General features: G+C 44.5%; 1 protein-coding gene and 1 pseudogene across 6 annotated transcripts; one reads left to right on the forward strand and one right to left on the reverse strand.

Annotated features, from left to right (window-relative positions):
• SLC36A3 (solute carrier family 36 member 3) lies at positions 1-24,733 on the forward strand. 6 transcript variants are annotated; one of them, XM_047875572.1, is made up of 11 exons: positions 2-218; positions 432-553; positions 3,898-3,988; positions 6,442-6,530; positions 9,383-9,478; positions 14,169-14,253; positions 15,181-15,399; positions 17,295-17,393; positions 17,779-17,945; positions 20,868-21,037; positions 24,387-24,733. In XM_047875572.1, exons 2-11 carry the CDS (start codon positions 432-434, stop codon positions 24,653-24,655), a joined length of 1,407 nt encoding a protein of 468 aa, XP_047731528.1. In that variant the 5' UTR covers positions 2-218; the 3' UTR covers positions 24,656-24,733. The 6 variants fall into 6 exon arrangements, with proteins under 6 accessions (XP_047731538.1, XP_047731528.1, XP_047731519.1 ...); XM_047875582.1 differs by having other exon boundaries at positions 1-553; positions 17,295-17,358; positions 20,868-20,973; XM_047875563.1 differs by having other exon boundaries at positions 2-553.
• LOC125175229 (rab9 effector protein with kelch motifs-like) lies at positions 9,913-11,025 on the reverse strand (annotated as a pseudogene).
• Positions 24,734-25,665: the final 932 nt, after the last annotated feature.

Raw genomic sequence — 25,665 nt, forward strand, 5'->3', positions numbered from 1 at the left:
GACGGGCACGGAGCCTGGCCCCACATCCAGGCACCAGGACCTGCAGTCCAATGGTGCCTTCCTCCTCCCGGGAACACTGTTCACTTTGCCCTATAGCGTTAAGGGCTGAACTGGGAGGGACCGGAAGCCCGGAGGAGTCCTGGCGTGTGGCCGACTGATCGTGAAGGGCACTGAGGGTCATGCCGAGATGAGACTCTCATAAGTGCCCCCAAAGCCAGGTGAGGCCCAGTCAACATCAGCTTCTCCTGCCACCAGCGCTCCACTGATCCGCACACTTGGGCGTCAGTCTGGGTCAGGCACCCTCGGGAAACGGGAACCAGTGTCTTGGGCCTGCAGCCCTGGTTTCTCTGGAGAAAAACCCATGGGAGGCTGGTTCAAGGCTGTTACAGGCCTTTCCCCTGAGCTGCCACCCCCGTCCCACCTTGTTGAAGATGTCACTGCTTGGAAGGGACTTCCACAGCTCCTTGGATGATGGGTCCAAGTCACTTTTGGAGAGGAACAGCAATGTCACTGCAGAGAACATCCATCCTGCTGAGGAAGCCAGCGGCTTATCGTAAGTGGCTGTCTTGCCCTTCTAGATCTGAGGTCAAGCACGGCTGCCTTCACAGCTCTGGGCCACATCTGCACACTTCTGTCTTCCTAACACCTGCACCCCCATGGAACAGGAGACGCATGGAGGAAACAGGAAAGCAGAAACTAAGAAGGTTGATCCGTGCAGCTCTGGGTATTACACGTGCTTCCCGGTTGTCACCGAGAACCCAGATAGGGGAGCCATCCCCAGCATGAGCTTGATTCTAGGAATGCTTTTCTGTCGTAGGCTGGCTCCTCACTCTTCCAGTCTCCTCTGCTCTCCTCTCTTGCTACATCCACTAGTATTTATTCTCTCCCTCCCTCTCCCCTATAAACCCTCCTGGCCCCATGTCCCCACTTTCATTGCTATAAACTCAGACACATGGAACTTTTTCTTAGAACTTTATTGCCAGTTAGACTCTTATCTACTAATCAGATCAGATAACAACCTTGGGCATAATGAGGTTGTAAGTGACCGTACCCAGTGTTGATAAGGATGTCAGGAAATGTCCTTCCTCTAGACCTTTTAGGAAGAATTAAGCTGGGACCTTTCCAGATAGCAATGTTGTAATGTATGTCAAATCCTAACACGTATTTATATAAAACATACAAATGCTACTCCTGAAACTAATACTACAGTGTATGCTAACTAACTTGAATTTAAATAAATAAATTTAAAATAAACCATGCAAATACTTATTTGGTATATGCTTCCTTTGGAAGTACACACATGCACACACACACACACACACACACACACACACACACAACTGGCTGCAGTGGCTCCTTAGGGGTAAAAGAATTGGGAAACTGAGAGGCAGAGAGATTTATATGCACTATGTAAGGTTTCTTGGTTCTCGTTTTTGTTTTACCTTTTGAGTTTCCTACTGTGGTTACTTAGGTATTTTTAAGTGTAGATATAAATAAGTATATCCTTTGATGGATAAATACCACTTCTAGGAATTTTTCCAAATGAGATAATAACACAAGTGTGCATGATAATTTTATTGAAGCACCAATGATAATATTGACAATTTGGAAACAATAGGAGATTATTTAAATAAAATGTGATACCTATATACACAGCCATTACAAGTGATGAAGAAAGCCTATGTTGGTGGAAAGCGTGAAGGACACACTATTCATAAAATTAATATAAGATACAGTATTATAATGGCTCTCCTTGTGTAAACTTGAGTGCATTTCAGAACAGACAGAAATGCCCAGAGGAATGTTAGCCAAAATACTAACAGTGGTTACTTCCAGTTAGTGGAATTTCACTATTTTGTTTTTATAAAGGCAATGTATCATTTTTCAAGGAAAAATAAAGTTATGCTTTTTAAAATCCCAACATGTATTTTACTCTCCAAGTCCCTGATCTAGGATGCTGTTAGCTAGGGCACATCGTTTCTCCAAAAGTTGGTCTCACTTTTTCCAAGAGATCTGATTCAACTTGGACAAGATGCTGCCGTAGGAAAGAAATGGGAGATGGAAGGACAGAGGGCAGGAAGCGGGGAGACAGAGCACATCTTTTGGAGACACTACTATCAAGTAATTGATGAAAGATAAAAAGTGGTGTTTTGTTTTGCTTTTTGCTTTGACATATTTTCCAATGATTGCAGTTATCAAGAAATAAAGTTTATAAAAATGGCCTCTTGGAAGTGAATGTATAACAGGTGCCCCCCCCCCACCATCCTCAGGTGAATAGACTGAACTAATGAAGATGCAAGAAGTCAGGGGGGGTGGTCCCAACCCTCTCCCAGGTCGGTGTTGAACTGGCCCTGACTCCCTAACCACTGAGACAAAGACCTAGAGACATGAGCACAGTCTCTAAGGGACTAGCTGTGTGACCATGCTAGGCTGCCTCTAGACAGTTCCAAGACTGCACAAGGAGGTACCTCCAAAGGCCTCCTCAAGGCACCATATTCTACAAGGAAGGGACACGTTCACCTGCTTCAACCAGCCCTTTCTTATCTGTTTTCTATCCACCCAGCTCTACTTCCCCTTCAAGGAGGCCCTTCTAGCAGGTAGGCACCATAACGTCAGACCAAAGGTGGTAGTGTCGCTGATGAGGACAAGAATGGTGATGATGATGGTGGTGGTGATGGTGATGATGCCTCACATCTTAGAAGCACTTCACGATTCCAAGATTCATCATGTCATTACCTCTTCTGATTCTTACCACTTCCCTGGACGGTAGGAAGGGCAATAATTATTCCCTCTATCTTTCTTTTTTGGCAGATGAAGAAACAGAAGATGTAAGCAGCTAAGGGTCTTTCCAAAGTAGTAACCGAATTTCATAGGTTAATGGCAGAGCTAGAACTCAGAAATCAGTGCTCCTTACCTCTGAGTTCATTGCTCTTGCACTCAGCTTTTCATTTCAGTTCCTTCTTGATTCTCTTCTCATGATCCTGCCCCACCTTCCACCCCCCCCACCCCCCTGCAGTGAATGGGTGGTACCTTAGCAGAAACTGCCACCACAGGCATGGAGAGCATTTAGAACCCTGGTACCCAGCACCCTACGAGACACATAGTTAGCGTTCTGTATGCACAATAACAATTGTTACTAAATGGCATCCAATGCAGAGCATGGAACAGTTCACAGGAATATTGGTTGAGTAAACGGATGAAGGAACGAACTAGAACCAGTAAATACTCCATATAGCAGGAGAAGTTATGTTTTTTTTTCTAGTGAATGAATTAATAAATTGGCACCAATAATTACTCTATAAATTAAGAAAATAATTAATTATTTCATTGTCCATCTAGATGCCAAGGCCTAGTATGTCTCAATAAAAATTATTTTAGGGGCGCCTGGGTGGCTCAGTCGGTTAAGCATCCAACTTCAACTCAGGTCACGATCTCACGGTCCGTGAGTTCGAGCCCCACGTCGGGCTCTGGGCTGATGGCTCGGAGCCTGGAGCCTGCTTCAGATTCTTTGTCTCCCTCTCTCTCTGCCCCTCCCCTGTTCATGCTCTGTCTCTCTGTGTCTCAAAAATAAATAAGCGTTAAAAAAATTTTTTTTTAATTATTTTAGTGAATAAACTGAAAGAAATCGTTAGATGAATTAATGAATAAACTGATACTAGGGGCTTATCCAGAATGGTAGCAATTGTCAACCTTTTCTTTTGAGCCTATTGTGGGTTAAGTATGTGTTGAGTCACCTAAACTAGCACCAGCCCTGGATCAGATGTTCCAGAGTTCACCTCATCGGGTTTTGTCCCTCCTCCCAAAGGGTGGCAGGTGCTGAAGATGCTGGAAGGAGCCTGAGCTTTGGATCACCTTTCCCACCCACTAACCCTCTTGTCTCCCCACTCTTCCCTACAGGAGAATGCAAACTTTGATCCATTTACTGAAATGCAACATTGGCACAGGACTCCTGGGGCTTCCCCTGGCCATGAAAAATGCCGGCCTATTGGTAAGAGGGGTCTGTGTGATGGAAACTAGGTTTACCCACTGTTTGGGGTGGGGCGGGGGGAAGGTAGTAGGTCCCTAAGGTCTTTGCACTGTTTATCAATGGGCAGTTTGGAGATACTCTCTGCAATAGGAAATGTGCTTCTTGGCATCAATCCAGTGGAGTCAAATGGAGTGTGGCTGGAGGGGACAGGCCATTACTCTTTTTTGTCCCCCCAGTTTTATTGAGATATAAATGACACAGAGTACCCTATAAGTTTAAGGTGTACCACATAATGACACATACGTATATTGAAAAATGCTTACGATAAGTTTAGTTAACATCATCTCTTCATGTGTATGTATATATATTATATATCATCTATTTTGCAAATTTCAAGCAAGCATACCATACACCTGTGTCAACCATGGTCATCATGTTGCACATTACATCCCCAGTACCTGTTTATCTCCTAACTGGAGGCTTGTACCTTTTGAACCCCTTCATACAACTCCCCCACCCCACCACTATTCTTAAAGACCCACCATCCTCACACACTGGCACACAAGCTACTTTGCCACAGTCCTCCCCACTCCCTAGAACTATATCCAGCCCATTTCACTCATTTACCTTAGTAGCCTGGTCCCTGCAGATACGTGAGTCTGAGCTCTTGTTTCACACCATTATAGTGGCTGTGAGAACATGGCTTGAGAGACGAGGATGATGAAGGCTTCACCAGTCCCCTGACACCCTGTGTCACCCCACCTCTGTCTCTTTGCTTATGCTGTTCCTTCTCCCTTGGTTCTGCCTTTCGAAATCTGCCTCCTCTGTGAAACTTTACTTTTTCCTATTAAAATTAATGCCACCTTCACCTTGTGTTTTTCTAGAACTTCTATCTACCTCACCTGGAATCCTTACAGCACTCACAAAGATGAGACATAATTTTTTAGTATACCTACCTTCCTCACTTCCCTGAAAGCTCTGAGGGCAGGAACTTTCTGATGTATTTTTACACCTCCTCACAAAACCTGCTATAGAGACAGGAACACAGGAAGTCCCAATCCATGTCTATTGAATTGGCCAAGTATACGATTTCCTTTTAGATGATGCTAATTCCTCCTTCTCTCCCAGGCCTGGTTAGTGGTCCCCATGTCAAAAGAAGGCATATCAAGACCCTGGCTTCTTCTGATATGACTTCCAATCTGTCGCAGTTCCAACCCAGAGATGAGACTCTCCCCCTTTGAAATCCTCAGGGTTCTAGAACTTCTGAAGAGTATTATTACCACATGGCCCTCAGGCAAACTGCCTTTGTCAGTGTGGTATTTGCTGTTAGCTCTTTTATCCTCTGATTTTTGCCTCCCAAGAGTCATTAGATTATTCCTCCGCCCCCCCCCCCACCAGAACTTCTGACCAAGATTCATTTAAGAAATGCATATTGGGCACCTACTATGTGCATTCTTAGGTCCTCGGAATGTGCAAGTAAACGAGATCAAAGGAAGTCTCCCTTATACGGAGGCTAGTGAAATCTAGTGAATTCTAGTGAAATCTAGTGGTGTTCTTGATCTCTCATTTGTTTCTTTGTGATAATGTTACATCAGGTCATATCTATAAAGGCACAAATGTCCAGCACAGAGGAGGTGAAAGAGTCCTTCTTTATGCCCTTCTGATTATATCTGGGAGATTAGAATTAACAATGAGCTAGCTCTGTTTTTTAATCTCATCACACAAATAAAAGATAGAAACTATGTGAGAATAAGATTTTATTAGCTTGACTGTAGTAATCATTTTGCTATGTAGATGTATGTCAAATCATCATGTTGTTCACCTTAAATATATACAATCTTTAAAAAAACTAAAAGGATTAATGACAAATTAGACATACAGGGGCAAGGATTCTTGACTGGGGACACGTTTGCACATACACCCCCCAAGACATTTACAGTGTCTAAGCTGTCACAACTCATGGGGAGAGAGCGTGCTACTGACACCTTGAATAGAAGCCAAGTAACATACTGAACACCCTACAATGCAAGTAGGGCCTCCACAACGAAGACTCACCTGGAAAATATCACTAATGCCCCTGTTGACAACTCTATGCTAGAGGAAGATCACCCAGTCATAAGAGGAACCTGGGTCTTCAAGTATCTTGGAGGAAGTGAGGGCCGGGGTGTGAAAAAGGAATGAGGGATCTAGAAGGCAGAACTCAAGGCAGATGAGGAAAAGCATGGGCTGTCTGTGGAGGTGGTGGAATAGTCACGGGCAGAATCCTAGTAGAGATTGGGCGGCCACTTTGCAGTGATGCTAAGAAGTGTTCTAGAAGAACTAGAGTGTCTGGGAGCACAAGGGCATTCAGGCAGGGACTTGCATCCCAGGGGCAGCTTTATGATGAGAGGGGCCCAACACCCAGACTGGGAGAGGGCCAGTTATAGGAATGATCAGTCTACGGCTCACTGTCCCCACTTCTTTTTCCCTTCCAGGTGGGTCCCATCAGCCTGCTGGGCATTGGGGTCCTCACCGTGCACTGCATGGTCATCCTGTTGAACTGCGCCCATCACCTCAGTCAGAGGTGAGAATCCTGCTTCTCTCTCACCCCCGTGTCAGGCCCCATCTGTGTTAAGTTTCCTTTGACCACTGACCCGGTTGACCGGCCACTTCTCCAGCCGCTGCACCTGCTGCTGTAGATTCTATAGAGCTGGTGGAGAGGATGATAAAGTCCCAACTGGAAACTCCTAAGTAAGTCCAGGCCCAGCTCTGCTAACCTGCTGGATGACTTTGTCAAGTTCCTGTACCCTTTGACCCTAACTATCCGTACCTGGCAAGATCAAAAGTGATAAAAGATGCCAGCATACTCTAAACACTGCCATAAATATGCAAGATACTTAGGATGTCCTTCCTTCCTTCTTATCTCCTCCTGCCCAGCCTCCCCCAGCCCCAAGACACACCTTGTAAGGGTGATTTGTTCTAGGTAAGCCTCTTTTGGGACAATTTAGTAAGAGCAAAAAGCATAGTTGAAATGAATAGTTCGCAGTGGCCAGTGTCATTAATAAAGCATACATACAATACTCAGTGTTTACATATTTGAAATCCCAATGCAAAAAATAAAAAAATCCTGAAACAGAAGTCAAATACAATGAACACAAACAATGCGGAGAGTTTCGTATTTATAAACCAACAAGCCGAGGGTAATTAGTAATTCCTTACAGCCACCTGCCTGGTGGTTCTCTGTCTGCAGCACTTAGGGGCTCCCAAGATCAGAAACTCCCCCCAGGTCAGAGTAGAGAGAGACATCAACTGAAACTCCTCATAAAGCCAAATTATCAAACCCAAATAGGTGTATCTGGAGCATACATGAGTCACACCTAACTTGTAGGCCACTTTCCAGCTCGCAAAACACTTTTAAGAGCACTTAACTTATTCAGCAATTAAATGTATTGCCCAATTACACGTGCCGGGTACATGGCCAGAGCTTTAACGAGCCTTTTATTTACTCTTTACAGTAAACCTCTATGGCAGGCACTATTATTATTCCCATCTCACAGATGAGTAAACTGAGACTCGGTTGAGTTAAATGCCTGGCTCAGGGTCACATGGCAGAGCCGGTCTTCGAAGGCCGGTCTGATCTGACCCCGCTCTAACCATTTTGCGTACCTTCTCTCCCCTCAAGCCTACTGGGACAACTATATCACCATGAAGGTTTCTGACACCTCAGCCATTCACGATGGCCTTTTTCTGATTTTTTTTTTTATGACTTGTTTTTCTTTTTTTTTTTCTAATATAGAGGTGACAGACTGATGGCCTAAGAGCTTCCCAGTTTTTGATTTGTTTTGTTTTGGCCTGGAGATTTCACACTGGAAAAAAAAAAAAAAGCAAATTCCACCTTCTCCTTGCCAATTAGACAATCTGGCACCTCCGGGGTCTCATTCCGTCATTTCTCAGGGGCACCAAATCCCAAACAATCCCTCTTTGGGCGCCTGGGTGGCTCAGTTGATTAAGCATCTGACTTTGGCTCAGGTTGTGATCTCACGGTTTGTGAGTTCAAGTCCTGCTTCAGGTGACCCTGCTTCTCTCTCTCCCTCCCTCTCTCTTTCTCTCTGCCCCTCGCTCACTTGCACCCTCTCTCTCTCAAAAAAAAAAAAATCACTTTCAGAACAGACCATGGTATATGCTACTGTCTCCACTGTTCCCCCTTCTGGTGCACCAGCCCCTGTCACCATATTACTGATACCTGTCTGACCCCATAGCTTTTGAATTTGTAACCCTCAGACTAATACGTTTGCCACTCCTATGCAGTGTGACCTCATTTGTATTTGGAATGCCAAGCACAATGAGCAATCATAAAAATAAGGATCGAGCCATGTTTCCAAAGCGTCTCCACATTCATCTGTCCCTGTCCCTTCCCCCAACCCCAGACTGCGTGTGAAAAACACTGAGGCTCAGAAGTCTAAAGAGACTTGCTCAAGGTCTCCTGGCCATCTGAGGGGGTGTGTTGGGATTTAAACCCAAGACCCAAGTCTCAGTCTCCTGCCCTCTCCCAGCTACTCCCCTCAGTCATGCAGTTAGCACTGGAGATCCGTTCCTTGGCTACCTGCTGCTCCCACTTGCTTACAGATGGTTCCTCAGTAGGGCCTTCCCTGCCCTTAGGAAGGGCCACCTAGGGAAGAGGGACAAGACAGACTGGAACTTGGGTGTCACATCCTACAGGGGTGCTGGGCAAAAGCCTAAGTACCACGTTTGCATGGGATCTGGTCTGAGGCAGGCACCTCAAATGTCCCAACATCCTCAGCAGTGGGAAGGAAGGAATAAAGTCCAGAAAAGACCATTACTGGCTTGGCCATACTCACACCCCTCTGCCCCTATTTCCTCCTCCCCCTAACTAGGTTTGCACACCTCACACCTTTCATGTCCCTGCTTTCCTGGTTTGCAGACCTAAGTCAATGCACAGTTTCTGTTAAGTTAAAATTTTTCTTTCACTTAAATATTAGTATTTAAAGAGACAACTATAGGGGCGCCTGGGTGGCTCAGTCAGTGAAGCGTCCAACTTCGGCTCAGGTCATGATCTCACAATTCATTGGTTCAAGCCCTGCATCGGGCTCTGTGCTGACAGCTCAGAGCCTGGAGCTTGCTTCGGATTCTGTGTCTCCTCTCTCTGTACCTCCCCTGCTCACACTCTGTCTCTGTCTCTCTCTCAAAAATAAACATTAAAAAAAAATTTGTTTCAAAGACAACTAAAAAAAGAAGAGAAGGCAGACTCCTGAAAGCTTTTCAAGTGTGTTAGAAAATATCTCGTTAATACCATTACTGGGAAATTCCCAGGATGTTCCATGTTAACACACAAATGTATAATAATGACTCACTTTGGGAGTAAATTGCACCTTTAACAAAAACGGTTCCAGTTACACGTTCTTGTCCTTTCCCTAGATGGCAAAAGACTTTTGTGAACTATGGAGAGGCCATGATGTACAGCCTAGAAACCTGCCCAAACGCCTGGCTGAGGACCCACTCGGCGTGGGGCAGGTACTACTCGTTGCTGTCCTACTGGTAGTGGTGGGCGTAGTAATAACAATGATAATCCTTCACCTGATCTTCCTTTATTTTTAGTTACACAGGGCTAGGTGAATATGTTCTTACAAACCACCAAACAACCCAGGGAACCTTCCCTGAGAACTCCAGCCCCATCTTGCTCTTCATCCAATACGTATCCACTGATACATCTAGTTAGTAAATATCCCTCTGGACTTTTTCTCTGCATGTGCATGAATATACATGTGTGAGTGGAAATGTAGATTGCATTTTGCATTTTCTTTTACACTAATTAGAACTTTTTTTTTTTTTTTTTGGAAATTTGCTCTTTCATCTAACGACATGTCGCTAATTTCTCTCCACGCTGGGACATAGACATCTACCTGATTATATCTATTTTTTGTGACTTAATAAAAACGTGGGATTTGTTAGTCAACTACAGTCACAGTACAATCACTGTATATTTCCCCTTCCGTATTCATCCTGCCAAACACAAAAGGGAGCATGTATCAGTATGGCTTTCGTCATGTGAATCACCACCAGGGGTCACTCCTTGGTCGGTGGAATCCCCTTTCTGAGTATCACAGTTTAGAACGACAGAATTTGAATCTTCTTTCTCAGAAGTCCCTGGCCATGGAATGACACACATGGAATGATCCAGTGGTCCAAGGGGGAGAAAATTGTCAAATTTAAGCAAGGTCCAGTGCTACTTTTCTATGTGATACTGATACATGGTATCCAGTGCTCTTGTGGGAGTCATCCCTCTAGGATATATAGAGCTGAGCGGGCAGCACAGCCTCTGGAAGGTGCCCCAGTGGGACTTAGCTTCTGCCACTTCCTGTCATTTATATCAAGACAATGGAGATCATCATAAAATTTGTCCCCTGCTAAGCTGCTATGGATGAAGAGCTTTGTCCGTGCTGCCACCACCACATGCCCATGCCAGGGGGATGGAGGTTTTCCAAGTGTCTCTGTCTGTGACCAAGTCACAGTGTTTGCCTTCAACATATGCAGCTTCACATCCCGCACGGGCTGGGCACATCTCTCTCTACCTGCAAAGACATACAGCTGGTTTCCGATGGCTATAGATGATGTGTAGAATGTTCTTGGGGATGGCAGGGGGCTGGTCACCTCTGGCATGGTCCAAGTCCTAGTTTCAGGATTCAGAACTTACAGGTAATTTTGATTTCCTGACTAGTCAGCACTTTCAAACACCCAGATGCTATGTATCAGGTGCCCAAGAGGGAGCAAAGCTGGCATGCTTGTAACAGGGCAAAAGGCCCTCCACCGTGGCTAAATCCCACTGGTATGTTCTCGGATCCATGGTGTGCACATCTGTGAAGCTCATGTTTGGACCTGGCCCCCCAACAATGAAGACCTTCCCTCTCTTGGCATCACCAATGGGGGCCAAATACGAGCAGCTGTGGCCAACCTGAGGACAGGAGCTGTCTCTAGGGGTGGTGGGGGAGGGGTGGTGTCATGGTGTACCATGTTGCTTTCCTGGGCTTGTCTCCAGGCTTCAACACTGGCATCAACTCCATGGCGTCCTGTGGCAGCTTAAGATGGTCCCAGGCTTACCTGATTATTTTTTAAGGTTCACAATGTTCCTCAGTGGGGATGTGTGCCATAGTTTCATTGAAGCCTTCCCTTAATGGTGAACATCCAGGCTGTCCCTTGCTTGATGAAAGTGCCTGGTACACAAGATGTTTTTCTGTGTCTTAGCTCCTCTGATCATCTCCACAACCTTGTAGGTAGGCAGGGTGGGTCTTTATTGTCCTGGAAATATGAGATGACCAAGGCTCACAAGGAAAAAAAATAACACGTCCACAAATAGATATAAGATAGTGGTTGTGCAGAAATTCGACCTAAACCTAACATTTCAGCCTTTCCCAGCAGAGCCCTTCAGGAGGTAGTGAGTCAGTATTGTGGCTGCCAAGATCCCTTCTTCAGCCCCTCTCTTGGGACTCTGAGTAGGTCATCGCTCTCTTGACCAGGAGTCACTCTAATGATCAGACAGGTGAGGTCATGGGGCAGTAATAATGAATGACTCACAATTGCTCATCCTTTCTCACCAAGATTTATGTTTCTGATGACACCCCAAATAAAACTTTCGAGTAAGAAGCGTCCTTAGAGACCATCGTATCCAGGCAATTCAATGGAGGAACATAAAGCCCAGATAGGGCAATAAAAGTGCCCAATGTTACCTAAGAATTTAGTGGCAGAGCAAGAACTAGAATCCAGAACACCTAGCTTCCACCCATTCCATGCACCATTTCTCTAGAGCCCCAGTAACTGCAAAAGAGTTGGGAAAATATCTTAAGCAATGATTTGTAATTTTTCGTGTGCAAAAGGGATACCTAGGAACTTGATGTAGGCAACAATCGTCAATGGATGCTCAAGCCATTAGGTGAAAGGTAACTGGGAAACTTTATAAAGAAAGACTACACTGACACCACCTGGTCCCAGGTATTAATCTTAGCATCTCATGTTTAGAAATAAGATAACCAGACACAATGTGTCTTATAATGGGATATAGTGGGGACCTGGAAATATGCTTAGCAGAGCAATAAAGAAAGACTCTCAATCTAGTCAAGCTGCTAGATCTAGTATCAGTTCACAGGAAACACAGGGGATGGAGAAATATGATAACTGACATTATGAAGAAGTCATCAACCAAATCTAGTAAGTGAAACATACTATAGGATAAATTCTCTGGTGTCTTCAACCCCCACCAAAAAGTTAAAAGTTACAAGGAATAAAAGAAAGCAGAACAAAGGGAATATAGCGGTTCTAAAAACTTAAGAGACATAGTAACGAAATGCAATGTATAGACTTGTTTAGAAATCAGACGGAAGGGGCGCCTGGGTGGCTCAGTCAGTTAAACGTCTGGCTCTTGATTTTGGCTCAGGTCATGATGTCATGGTTTGTGAGACCAAGGCCCACATCAGCCTCAGTTCTACCTCTCCTTCTACCACTCAAGTTCTCTCTCTCTCTCTCCAAAAAATAAATGAATAAATCAGCGGTAAAATAGATGGTTTTGAGGCAATTGGAGAAATCTGAATGTGGGCTGTTATTAAATGACACAAAGAAATTATTATTAATTTTGCAAGTGATGATAATGGCACGTTGGATATGAACGTCCTTAAAAGCTACATATGGAATTATTTACAGATGAAGTGCCTTAAGTTCTCTAGTTTGCTACAAATACTCCAACAAAACAAACATGTGTGTGGTAGGGGTAAAGGGATAGATGGAAGAGGACTGGCAAAAAATTAGTAAGTATTGAAGCTGGAAGGGGCACACGAGGAGTCAGTGGATTATTGTCATTGCTTTTGCATGTGTTTGAAAATTTCCATAATAAAGAGAGAGAGAACATCTCTGTTCTGGTCTCCCATGATGCCACCGAGCTTCTGATTTGATAAGCTGATATGAGAGCCAGGAATCTGTATTTTTTGCATAAACCTCAGGCAATTCTGATACAATTGGTACTACAGAGCAGCTTTGCAAACCACTGCTCTAAACTGATCTAAGGTCCACAGCCATCCCACGCTGAACGCATCTCCAAATTTGGGACAATTGAAGAATCCAAAAAGAGTAATGACAATACAAGATTATGATACATTACATTTAAAAAATTAACGTGCAGTTTTTTGTGATACAAAATAAGAAGAAGAATGTATCTTTCTTAAATGCCAATGGATGAATTTAGAAAAAATGAGAGTTAGAAAAACATCACCCTGCAACCACTGATAAAATAGTTGATTCAGACAAGGATCATCAATGACCATTAAGACCCTTTGGTTTGAGAGGAAGGGGATATTCATACCATGTCGGTTTTACCTCTGGATTATGACAAGAGAAATGTACATCTACAATGGACAGGTCTGACGGCCTTCACCACAGTGGAGCCACAGGATACCATGTGGTTTCCAATATGATGGAAAAAGTACAAAATATCCTTATGTGTTATGCTTGCAAAAATACTTACCTGAATCTAATCATGAGGAAACAATCATCCAAGTCCACAGTGTGGACCATTCTACAACACAATTGGCCTGGACTGTTCTCCAAAAGCCAATGTCACGGAAAACCAAAAAATGTGCGTGTTCTATGTGGATAACCACTAGAAACAAAACCACATGCAATATGTAAACCATGATTAGATCCTGAATCCAAAAAATAACTAACAGCTATAAAAGACATTTTGGAGATAATTGAGCTATCTAAATTATGGACTATGTATTTGAGGATATTGAAGTTGATTTTCTGGATATTATGATCTTAAGAGGGATAGGCTGAGAGAGTCAAGGTTGAAGTGTTAGGATATCGGCAATTGACTTTCAAATGGTTCTGGAAAAAACTGTGTGTGTGAGTGTGTGTGTGTGTGTGTGTGTGTGTGTGTGTATGTGTGTGTTTGGATGAATACATACATTCATATACACATACATATTTATATAATGCAGTTAAGGCCAAAAGTTAACAAGTGGTATATTTAGTTTAAAGGATATATGAGTGTCCATTATACCTGTCTCTCAATTGTTTCTGTGAACTTGAAAATTTCCAAAAAAAAAAATGTAGGAAAATATCACAAATAACAGCAGAAATGATCACTTCAAAAAATAAAAATAAGTGCATTTTAAAAAGTAATTTGTTTTCTCTCTCTGTCTCTTCTTTTCCGGCTCAGGTACACTGTCAGCTTCTTGCTAATCACCACCCAACTGGGATTCTGCAGTGTTTATTTCATGTTTATGGCAGACAATTTACAACAGGTAAAGAAGCTTCTTCTGGACAGAGTGGGAGAAAAACAGACATCCCTAAGGCTTCTTTAGCAAAAGCCTAGTGTTTGGATCATGGGAGAAAAGTGGCTGCATTTCCACTCCCCGATCAGACTACTTGGGAGTTCTCTCAGTCCTGGGAATCACTTTTGTAAAGGATTATTGAGAAGCCAAAGCAACATCTGAGGAGTGTAACCACGATGGAGGGAGAGGCTTGCAATTATGTCCAATCAAAAATAATTGAGAATTTGTAGCCTGAAACGTGTTGGTGAGATTCACTTCAGGTATGGCAGGGTTGTCACACAGAAGGTGACTAACTGAATATAAGACAAGCAAGCTGCAATCTTGCCCTCATTGCATTCCCAAGAGGCATTATGAATCAGTCACAGCATTCTTTCTTGGCTTCATGGGCTAGAGGGAGCATAATCAGTTTTGCGCAAACAGCCAAGTATGTTAGGTGAAATAGTCAAGAAGATAGATTCCACTCAGTATTCAGAGCTTTCTGACTTTTAGGGCTCTCTTAAGTTAAAGAAGATATTCTTGTGTTATCAACTCCTGTTCTCTGGGTGAATGAAAGGAAACCATGTGGCAGGAAAGAAGAGGTTGAGTTAGATCACAAAAGGACCCTTCAGCTTTGAGATTTTAAGATTCTAAGGGTTTCCTATTGTGACAGTCACGGGCACTACAGGTGAGGTTACCAGATTTGACAAATAAAAATATACAACACACAGTTAAATTGGAATTTCAGATACGTAGCAAATATTTTTTTATTTTTTTACTATTAGTATGTCCTATGGAATATTTGGGACATCCTTTTACTAAAAAGCTGTTTGTTTATTATCTGAAGTTGAAACTTCACTGGGCATCCTGTGTTTAATCTGGCAACTCTAAATACACTGCCCCGCATTGTGTCTACATCAGATGGTTGAAGAAGCCCACATGACGTCCAACAACTGCCAACCCAGGAAGTTCCTGGTGCTGGCCCCGATCCTGGACATCCGCTTCTACATGCTGACAATCCTGCCCTTCCTGATGCTGTTGGTGTTTATCCAGAACCTCAAGCTGCTGTCCATCTTCTCATCGCTGGCCAACATCACCACGCTGGGGAGCATGGCTCTGATCTTTGAGTATATCGTTCAGGTCTGTGCCTGAAACCACTGCAGGAGGGGGTTGTGAGACACCCGGGGAAGGTGAGTACCATTATGGGCAGGTGAAGGTGAGGAAGGTAACCTGCTCCGAGCAGCCTCTGCTAAAGGGACATGTGTGAACACTTCTGCCCCACGAGCTGTAAAAGCTAGTCATCATCTTCGTCATGGTCGTCGTCGTCGTCACACTGGGTAACAGTGAGTCATTCAACAATTAGTTATTGAACGCCTTCTGTGATCCAGGCATTGTGCAAATGGGGCTGGGATTCACTGGTAAGCGAAACTGATGGGGCTACCTGCCTTCATGGAGGTTACATTCATTCACGGAGATAAACCTCAACAAATAACCAACAAAAATTGTAACAATGGTAGGTTGACAAGGGACGCATATATGATAAAGAAATTTTCTTTCCTTGGTGCCAGGTTCTTTACATGTATTAACTCATTGACTCTTTATGACGATACTATTTTGCAAGTACTACCCTTATCCTCAGTGTACAGACAAGGAAACTGATAAACTGAAAGTAATTTTTCTGCGAATTCCAACCAGTTTACCTCCCAAGCCCATGCTTTGCTATTAACACAGGCCCTGAAATTCTACCATTATAGCTTCATTTCTTTGAATCGGAAAGTCTTTGGGGCTATGTTACTTTCCTATTGCTGCTGTAACAAATCATCACAGATCTAGCCGTTCAAAACAACACAAATTTATCTTAGAGTTCTGTAGGTCTCACTGGAATAAAATCAAGGTGTCAGCCCGACTGGGTTTCTTTCTGGAAGCTTATGGGGAGAATCTGTTTTCTGGCCTGCTCCAGCTTCTAAAGGCTGTCCACATGCCTTGGGCTCATGGCCCCCTTCCTTCTCCAAAGCTAGGAATGTAAGGCTGAATCTTTCCCCTGCCACCATCTCTCTAGTTCTGTCTTCTGATTCCCTTTTCCACTTTTAAAGACCCTTGTGATTACATTGGACCCACGCAGATAATCCAGGATAATCTCTTTATTTCAAGGTCAGCTGATTAGCAACCTTAATTCGGTCTGAAAACTTAATGCTCCCTTGCCATGTAATGTAACATATTCAGAGTTTCCAGGGACTAGGATATAGACATCTTTGGGAAAGAGCCACTGTTCTGCCCGTCACAGGAGTCTATTGAATAATCATTCCCGCTGCACCTGTACCAGCTACTAGACTGCACAGCCCTGGGAGCAGTGGTGAGAAAGAGGCGTTGGAGAACATGAAGACAAGAGACCTGAATTCTTATCTGGGTCATGCCCCTAACTTGCAGAATAGCCTCGGGCAACTCCCTTCCCCTCCCTCGCTCCCACTTTCCCCACATGTAAAGATGTGGGAAATCAAAATGTGGTAAATATAGACAATGTATTCCTCAAGAAGGGATGAACTTCTGATCTGTACTACAACATGAATGAACTTTAAAGACACCGGGCTCAGCGAAATAAGCCAGTCACAAAAAGACAGATACATGATTTCACTTATATGAGGTGATGGGGGCGAGTGCAGCTGGGCAATAGGGGGTTACTATTTCATGAATAATACAAAGTTTAAGTTTGGGAGGATAAAAAAGTTCTGGAGATGGGTGGTGATGACGGTTGTAGCTCAGTGGGAAGGTACTTAATACCGCTGGATTGTACCCTTACATGTTTATAAAACGGTAAATTTTAGGCCATATATAATTTACTACAATAAAAAATAAAGAACTTCTTTTAAAAACAGGAAGGCTGATTCATCTCTAGCTATCTCTAGCTACCGTGTCTCTGTTGATGACACGTATGGCCCAGCTTTCTACCAGCTTTCTATCAACTCTCTACCAGGCAACATTTGGGGATGACGTCTACGCCATGACAAAACGAAGGTCCTTCTTCTACTTCCTTTCAGGAGATTCCAGATCCCAGCAACCTCCCCTTGATGGCAAGCTGGAAGACCTTCCTGCTGTTCTTTGGTACAGCCATCTTCACATTTGAAGGTGTTGGTATGGTAAGATGGATGAGGGCTCTGTGTGGCTGGTCCCTGTTGCCCTCTAGGGAAGCCAGCTTTTCCAGATATCCAGAAGTATTTATGAAGTGCAGAATGTGATCTTCTCCTGATGGGAGGGAAAATCAGGACCCACCCGCTGGGCACCAACTGCTCCATGCACCACACTAAGCCTTGAAGACTGAATGTGAATTTACTCACTAGCCTAGATTGAGTAGGGCACTCCTGGCCATAGAAAATAGAAAATAAAAAGGGGTGTGGCCCTTCTTGACCCTGGGCCACCTGGAAAAGGATGTCTGTGTCTGTGGGGGAACCCTACTCCTTCACAAGGTGCCACATTTCTTACTAATTTTTTTTTTCTTTCTTTCTCAATCTCCTTTCCCCTCAGGTCTTGCCTCTCAAAAATCAGATGAGGGATCCACAGCAGTTTCCTTTTGTTCTGTACTTGGGGATGTCCCTTGTCATCACCCTCTACATCTGCCTGGGGACACTGGGCTACATGAAGTTTGGGTCAAGCACCCAAGCCAGCATCACCCTCAACTTGCCCAACTGCTGGTACGCCCATCCTTGCCTGCCTGGGGGGAGAAGGGGAGGTGAGTCATGGGATCTGAGCCTCAGCAACAGAACGTGGCATCCCCTAGGGTTATCGTTAGCACCAGATATTAACTGCTAATATTAGTATTATAATAACAGGTAGGTGTGATAATCCAGACATTGTACGTTGTCTCATTGAGTCCTACGAGTTACCCTTATTACCCTTAACAGCCCTACGAGTTACCATTATTATCATCAGCTCCATTTAATGGATGAGGAAGTTGCTCTTTGGAGAGGCTGTGTGCAACTTCCCCAGCTCACAATGTGTGTGAGAAGCTGAAACTTGAAACTGAATCTGTCCGACTCTGTGGTTTAAAGACCCTAAAATGAAACGATCTGGGAGTGTTTGGGAAACACAAACAGCAACAACAAAAAGTATAACTCCAAAACGATGACTGGAGGTCCTGGCCACAGATCACTACTCAGGCCCCCGGTTCCAGAAATGGGCCTAGGCTGCCATTGCTGTGCTCCAGCGGGGATTTAGTTTTGGAGTTTTTACATTTGATCGCTCATTTTTTTATGCATGCGTTCATTCATTCTTCCAGGTACCAATCTGGGGGGGGGCTGGCACATAGCATCATCGAGCGTGAGCTATCCTCATTATTCCGGCACTGTAGTGAGTGCATTGTGACTAGGCAGTCAGTATAGCCAGGCGTTTCACAGCAAAGGTTTCAAAACTAAGTAAAGGAATTTGCATCCTGGTTCTCATGTGACCCTGGACAAGCTGCCTCATCTTGCAGACCTCATTCCCATCCTCAGTAAAATGAGGATAATACTAATGCCTATTTGTCTAGGCTTGGTTACGCTCCAGTAATAAACAACTCCAAAATCTCCGTGGCTGAATACACACACACGCTTGATTCTATGCTCAAGTTGCCCGCCCCTTACGGGGTGGCTGGGGCTCAGCTCTGCACCATCCCCTCCCCAGGACACAGAATGCTGAGACAGCCACTCCCTGAAACGTTGCCATGGCAGAAAGCAGTGAATCATGCCCTTCACCATGGAGCTGCTAAAGGTTCCCTGGGAAGTGACATACATCGCTTCTGCTTGCACTTCCTTGGCCAAAACAGCTCCCAGGGCCACACCTCACTCCCGGGGGCGAAGAAGTGAAATTCTTCCAGTTGTCTGGAAGAACTGGAAGCACTGGTGAACAGCAGAAACAAATGACTGTCACATGATCTCGAAGAGTGATTGTGAGGATTAACTGGTTTAATGCACATAAACTGCTTAGAAAAGCATCTGGCACAGAGTAAGTACTCATCGAGTATTAGCGACGATCATCGCTGTGTCTTCCCGCAGCCTTGTTCTTTCATGGGGAGCGGAATGACGGGGCATTCATTTCCCACAAGGCCATAGTTGTAAAATGAGACAAATATCACCAGCCCACCCACCTCATTGTGCGGTGGTGGAATAAGGCATGGGATAATAATATGGGATTTCTTTGAAGTCACGACTTACATTACACCAGTAAGACATCATTCTAACACTCTGTTCCTGGTCAGGGCAGTTCGGGCTGCCGCTAGCTACATTGGGCAGGGCACTTTCCTTATGGGGACCTCGGCTGGAAAACGTAGCCCATGAGCACGTCACACCTGCTCTGAACCTGGCTGGCCATCAGCTTCCCCAGAGGAGTCTTAGACAAGCACCCCTTCCCAATAAGAGAAAGACCCACAGCCCAAGAAAACGATGGGCATGAGCACACAGTTCACAGGCAGATTTTTTGAATGGCATTTTATACATTTGAAAAGATCATTTGTTTCCTTCATAATAACAGAAATGCCAGGAAAAAAAAAAAAAACCCAGAATGGCAAAGACCAGCACACAGGCTGTGTTTTGGCAAGGATGTGGGGAAGCAAGTACTTCTATACGCTAGGACAACACAGGGGCAGTAGGTCAGTAGCTCTGAAAAGTTTAAATCGCATATACTTTTAGCCAGCATTTATACTTCTCAGGTTGTATGCTAAATGTGCATAGATATCTGTGTGCAAGGGTATACTTCCCAGCATTCTTTACCAGCAAAAGACGGGGAATAATCTAAATATCCATGATTTGAAGACTCGTCAAAAAAATTATAGTATATGCTATAGGAATACCAAGCATCTATTAAATAGAAGCCACATCTGTGTGGACGACTAGGAAACAATCTCCAAGGGGTGCCTGCGTGGCTCAGTGGGGTTAAGCGTCCAACTCTTGATCTCAGCTCAGGTCATGGCCTCCCAGGTCGTGGGACTGAGCCCTATATAGGGCTCTGTGCAAATGGCTCAGAGCCTACTTGGGATTCTCTCTCTCCTTCTCTCAGCCCCTCCCCCCGCTTGTGCAGAGTCTGCTTGGGATTCTTTCTCTGTCTGTCTCTCAAAATAAATAAAATTAAAAAAAAAGAAAGAACGCAATCTCCAAGAAATATCTAATGAACAAAAACGGAGCTTAGCATTATATAGAGGACGCGACCACGTGTGTGTAAGCGTGTATACATTTGGTATAAGCTTGTATATACACTGATTATTTCTGAAAGAGCTACAAGAAAACTGTTAGAGGAGTTGTCTATGGAAAGAAAAACTGGAGGCTGGGAGTTAAGGGTGGGAGGGAAGCTTTTCACTGCATGACTTTTGAACTAGAAACTTTATACAGATACACTTTTTTTAAGAAGCAAAAGAATAAAAGGCACAGATTCCTGAGCCGTAGGCCAGTTGAATCAGAATCTCCAGGAACGTGCACTTTTAGAAGCTTCCCAGGTGGCTCTAATGGCGGGTCGAGCCCGAGTCAATGGAAGTTAGCCAGTTCCGTGACTCAGTGACAAGGTACCAGCTTCTGAGCAATGAGCGAGTCTTGAATGGCCCTTCCCGGAGCCACATTACATTTCACGTCCTATCCATCTCTCTGCAGGCCATACCAGTCGGTCAAGCTGCTCTACTCCATTGGCATCTTCTTCACCTACGCCCTCCAGTTCCACGTGCCGGCCGATATCATCCTCCCCTTCGCCGTCTCCCAGGTGTCAGAGAGGTGGACGCTGTTTGTAGACCTGTCTGTCCGCATAGCCTTGGTCTGTCTGACCTGTGAGTAGGATAAAAGGGCACCCTTTGCCCAAAGCTGTGCCTGTGAGCCACACTGGCGTCTGTCCCACTATCACTGGCTCTGCCACTTACCTTCTTTGCGACCTTGTGCAAGACACGTCGCCTCCCTGAACCTCAACTTTCCACCTGAAAAACGGGCTTACTTAAAATTTTGTTTTCCAACGTTTATTTATTTTTTGGGGGACAGAGAGAGACAGAGCATGAACGGGGGAGGGGCAGAGAGAGAGGGAAACCCAGAATCGGAAACAGGCTCCAGGCTCTGAGCCATCAGCCTAGAGCCTGACCCGGGGCTCGAACTCACAGACCGCGAGATTGTGACCTGGCTGAAGTCGGACGCTTAACCGACTGCGCCACCCAGGCGCCCCAAAACGGGCTTACTTAGAACCATCACATGTTGCAGACATCTCTGCTGCCTACACATGGAAAGTAGACACTGGCTGGTTTATGGGAGAAAAAAAAATACCATTCATTCAATCACGCTCCTATATGCCTGCTGTATGTATGCCAGGCACCATACTGACATTGTCAAATACTCATGACAGCCTAGCGACGTAATATCACCAACAGGAGGAACTGTGGCCCAGAGAAGTTGGGTAACACACTCGGATGATAGAGCTGCTAAGTGACAGAGCTGGGGTTTGAGCCACAGGTCGTGTAGTACCTAAGTCTGTTTTCCATCACGTGCCATATTCCTTCCTATCCTAAATTAAGATCGAGACACTTATCTAAAGTGGTGTCGAACTGCAGGGGAAAACAAGAGGCTGATTTGTTAGAGTCTTAGCGATCATTTTTGGGGTGCAATCTTTTCTCCTCTCCCCCTCTGATCTTCCTTCCTTAATGCTTCCTTCCATTCATTTATTCACTCTTTCATCCTACATTAGGTGCTGTTGTAGATGTTTGGGAAACATCATGAACAGGCTGGGGAATGTTTTCTCTGAAGCATGTCCAGAGAAAGGAAATGAGAAAAGGTGCCCCGTGAGGAAAGGGAAAAAGAACTAGGGATGTTTTTCCTAGAGAAGCAAAGCCTTGGGGAATTTCTGTATCTGTCCTTAAGGGATATCTGTCTTTAAACACCTGTGGGATACTGTGCAAGAGAGAGAGAAAATGAAGTCTTAAAGACTCCAGGAGTCAGAGTTTAAAGTTGAGGAAATCCAGTCTCGGTTCAGGGTCAGGAGAAATTGTGTAATTCTAGGAGCCTTCTAGCAGAAGAATATGCTATCCGATGTTACGCTTCACATAAATGGAGTTCTATTGGCAGAAACAGCACTCCTGCTCGATTTAAGGTATCACAGAGTTTCCAGTATGTACCCAGGACATTTGGGCCCTGTAGCTCTATTGTGTTGAGATCATTCCTAGTAGGAATGGTCTAAGTTGAAGAGAAAAACTGAGGCCACTTGAGATCAGGGAAGGCAGTGCTAGACAGAGCTGACCTTCTAATGATATGCACTGCTTCTGTTATACCATGGGTGACCACCTCCTCCTCCTTTATTCATCTGTCAGTTCCATTATTCCTTATTCATTCAACAGTCATTTGTTGAGCACCTACTATTGTGCTAGGCACCCGGGATACAATAATGAATAATAAAGCAGACATGGCGCCTGCCCTCATGAGGCTTACCGTCGAGTAAGAAACATATGCAAGGAAATAATTATAGTGCGTTGTGATCAGTGTTAAGAGGGTACATAATGATGTAACATATGATGGTTAAGATCATAAGAAGAGGATGCCCTAAAAGCACACAAAGGTCCTATGCTTTAGCCTAGGCCAGGTCAGGAAGTCCTCTCCGGTGGAATGATGGTTCAGTTAAGACCTAAGAGACAAGTAGGAGGTAGAGGAGGAGTAAAGAATGTACCATGTGTAGGAAGCACGCTATGCACGGATCTGAGGTAAGTACTTATGGCCTCTTTGGAGAACTAAAAGCAGCAGGGAGTGATAAGACACGAAGCCAGAGGATCTGGAAGGGCCCAAGTCATCAGGGACCTTGTGCTAAAGAGACTGGGCAATGGGGAACCGTGAAAGATCTGTGAGCAGTGGGTTGGCATGACCAGATATGAACCTTCTAGAGAACTCCTGCAGTCTATCTTGCATTATAGCTTTACTATAACATATTTTCTCTGCCCTGTCAGTGTGAGCTCTCCGGGAGGACACTGAGCTTTCTCTGTGCCTTCTCCAGTAAGCAATTTATTAAATACCTGGGGAGGGAAAATTGGACAGGACCATCCCATCAGAGGGGTGATGAATTCTCAACTGCAAGAGTTGATGAGTCTCTCTCATTCTCTGTTTGGATGTGTTGCAGCAATTTCAGAAAGAGGTGATGTTTTCTTCAGATCCAGGAAGCTAGTATGGGTGCTTCCCAGGGCAGTTTTTTCCCTAATTTGTTCATAGGAAAATCATATGGTTGTACAAAGTGAAGTCACATGAACTGTATGTTTGTTCACTCAAACATTATTGAAATTGGACTCGCCTGGAGGAAGAGAAGGGAATGAAAGAGAAGAGAAGAGGAGGGAGCAGACATCTAAGATTCTGACAACAAATCCATCTCTCACTTTTTATTCATTCTTGCTTGTAGACAGTAGCTGTATTTTGTAGAGTAGTATAGATTCACAGTAGATTCAGTGTCTGAGTAAGAGTTAAATGTTTATTGAGCACTTACTATATACCAAGTTCTTTCATATACAAGGGAGGCAGCATAGTGGAGCAGAAAGAGGCTTAGATAGGCATTTCAATGGATTCTCATCTCAGAGAATGTATGACCTTGGCCACATCTCATTCCCTCTAGACCTCTAGATTTCCCCATCTCTTTAATGAGAACGTAATAATAGATAAGTGGTAGAGGAGACTTTCTAACAACTATGATATGTGAAAAACCCAAAGGAGGGGTGCCACCCAGGTGCCTGGGTGGCTTAGTCAGTGAAGTGTCAGACTCTTGATTTCAGCTCAGGTCAAGATCTCACAGTTCATGGGCTCAAACCCCGTGCCGAGCTCCACGCTGACAGCATGGAGCCTGTTTGGGATTCTCTCTCTCTCTTCCACTTGTGCTCTCTCTTGCTTAAAATAAATAGATAAGCTTAAAAAAAAATAAAAGGAGAGCACCTACATTGGTCTTTAAAACAGAGGTGGGAGTCCAGAGCCACAGTGCCTGACCTACTGTTCACGTCCTCGATGGGATCTTTTCCCACTATTCCCATTTTCCCATCATTTCCCACCATCATTTCCCAAAATGGTCGGTCAGGCATCTGTGGGGTTATCAGGCTCCAAAGAAATGGTTTGTTTCTGAGCTCCCTTCTTGCAGGAACACTCAGTGATTCTAAATTTCTTCTCTCCTTGCAGGTGTCTCAGCCATCCTCATCCCCCGCCTGGACCTGGTCATCTCCTTTGTGGGCTCCGTGAGCAGCAGCGCCCTGGCCCTCATCATCCCGCCCCTCCTGGAGCTCATCACCTTTTATCCTGAAGACATGAGCTGTGTCACCATTGCAAAGGACATCATGATCAGCATCCTGGGCCTTTTGGGGTGTGTATTCGGGACATACCAAGCCCTCTATGAGTTGATCCAACCCATCGGCCATTCCGTAGCCAACGCCACAGGTGTCTATGCATAATTATCTATTTTTATTCTAATCGCCCTCCCCTCCTCCCACCCCCAACTTGACTTCCGTTGTGGATGTTATATACGTTTGTCAAACCCCAACATCTCTATATTAATTAGCGGCATCTTTATCTTTCCAGGAGAAATGGACCTGACACAAGTCAGTACTCATACCCCTCAGGGTATGCCTTTTTTGGTTTGGGATTGCTTCGGAGGTCTTTTGTACCTATGAACCAAACCCTCATCCGACCGTTTGTACCATCAGCCTCATTTACTGGGGAAAGGAATGCCATTCACTCATGACATTCCTGGAATGCATAGATGGAAACGCAAAAGCAATTGTTTTCTCTAATCTGCAGTTGCTGCCCTTAAGGCATAAGATTTAGAAAAGTGGATATTGGGGGAAGGGGGATTTTCTATTCACATATTCTTCTTTTTTTTAAGTTTGTTTATTTTGAGGGGGAGAGAGAGAGAGAGAGAGAGAGAGAGAATCTCAAGCAGGCTTGATGCTGTTAGCGCTGAGCCCAACACGGGGCTCAGTCCCACGAACTGTGAGATCATTACCTGGGCCAAGATCAAGAGTTGGATGCTTAACCAACTGAGCCACCCAGGCTCAGATGTTGTTCTAAGTGGAAGAGTCACAGACAGAACAAAAACAGAACTTAGCAGTAATTTTACCCAACCATTTGGCCCTGCCACTAATTTCCCGTGGTATCTTGGTCAAGTTCCCTCACTCACTCTCTCTGACACCGTTTTCCCATCTATGAAATGAAGGACTAGACGGATCTGTTAAGGATTCATCTAGATCTGACATTCTGAAAGAGGAAAAAAAATTAATTTATCTTTCAACCACCTGTGAAAATCAAGGTGTTTGCCATCAGCAAGACATGCTATTGCCCCGGAGATACGTGCCTACCAGAAGTAGGGTAGGGATACAAATTTATTTCTTAGCAATCTGTCGTTACAGTAACTTCCCTACGTAGAAGCACATCACCTTTCTTTTTCTTCTCTGATATCTTAAGT

Source organism: Prionailurus viverrinus, chromosome A1 (genome assembly GCF_022837055.1).
Source record: "Prionailurus viverrinus isolate Anna chromosome A1, UM_Priviv_1.0, whole genome shotgun sequence".
Lineage (NCBI taxonomy): Eukaryota > Metazoa > Chordata > Mammalia > Carnivora > Felidae > Prionailurus > Prionailurus viverrinus.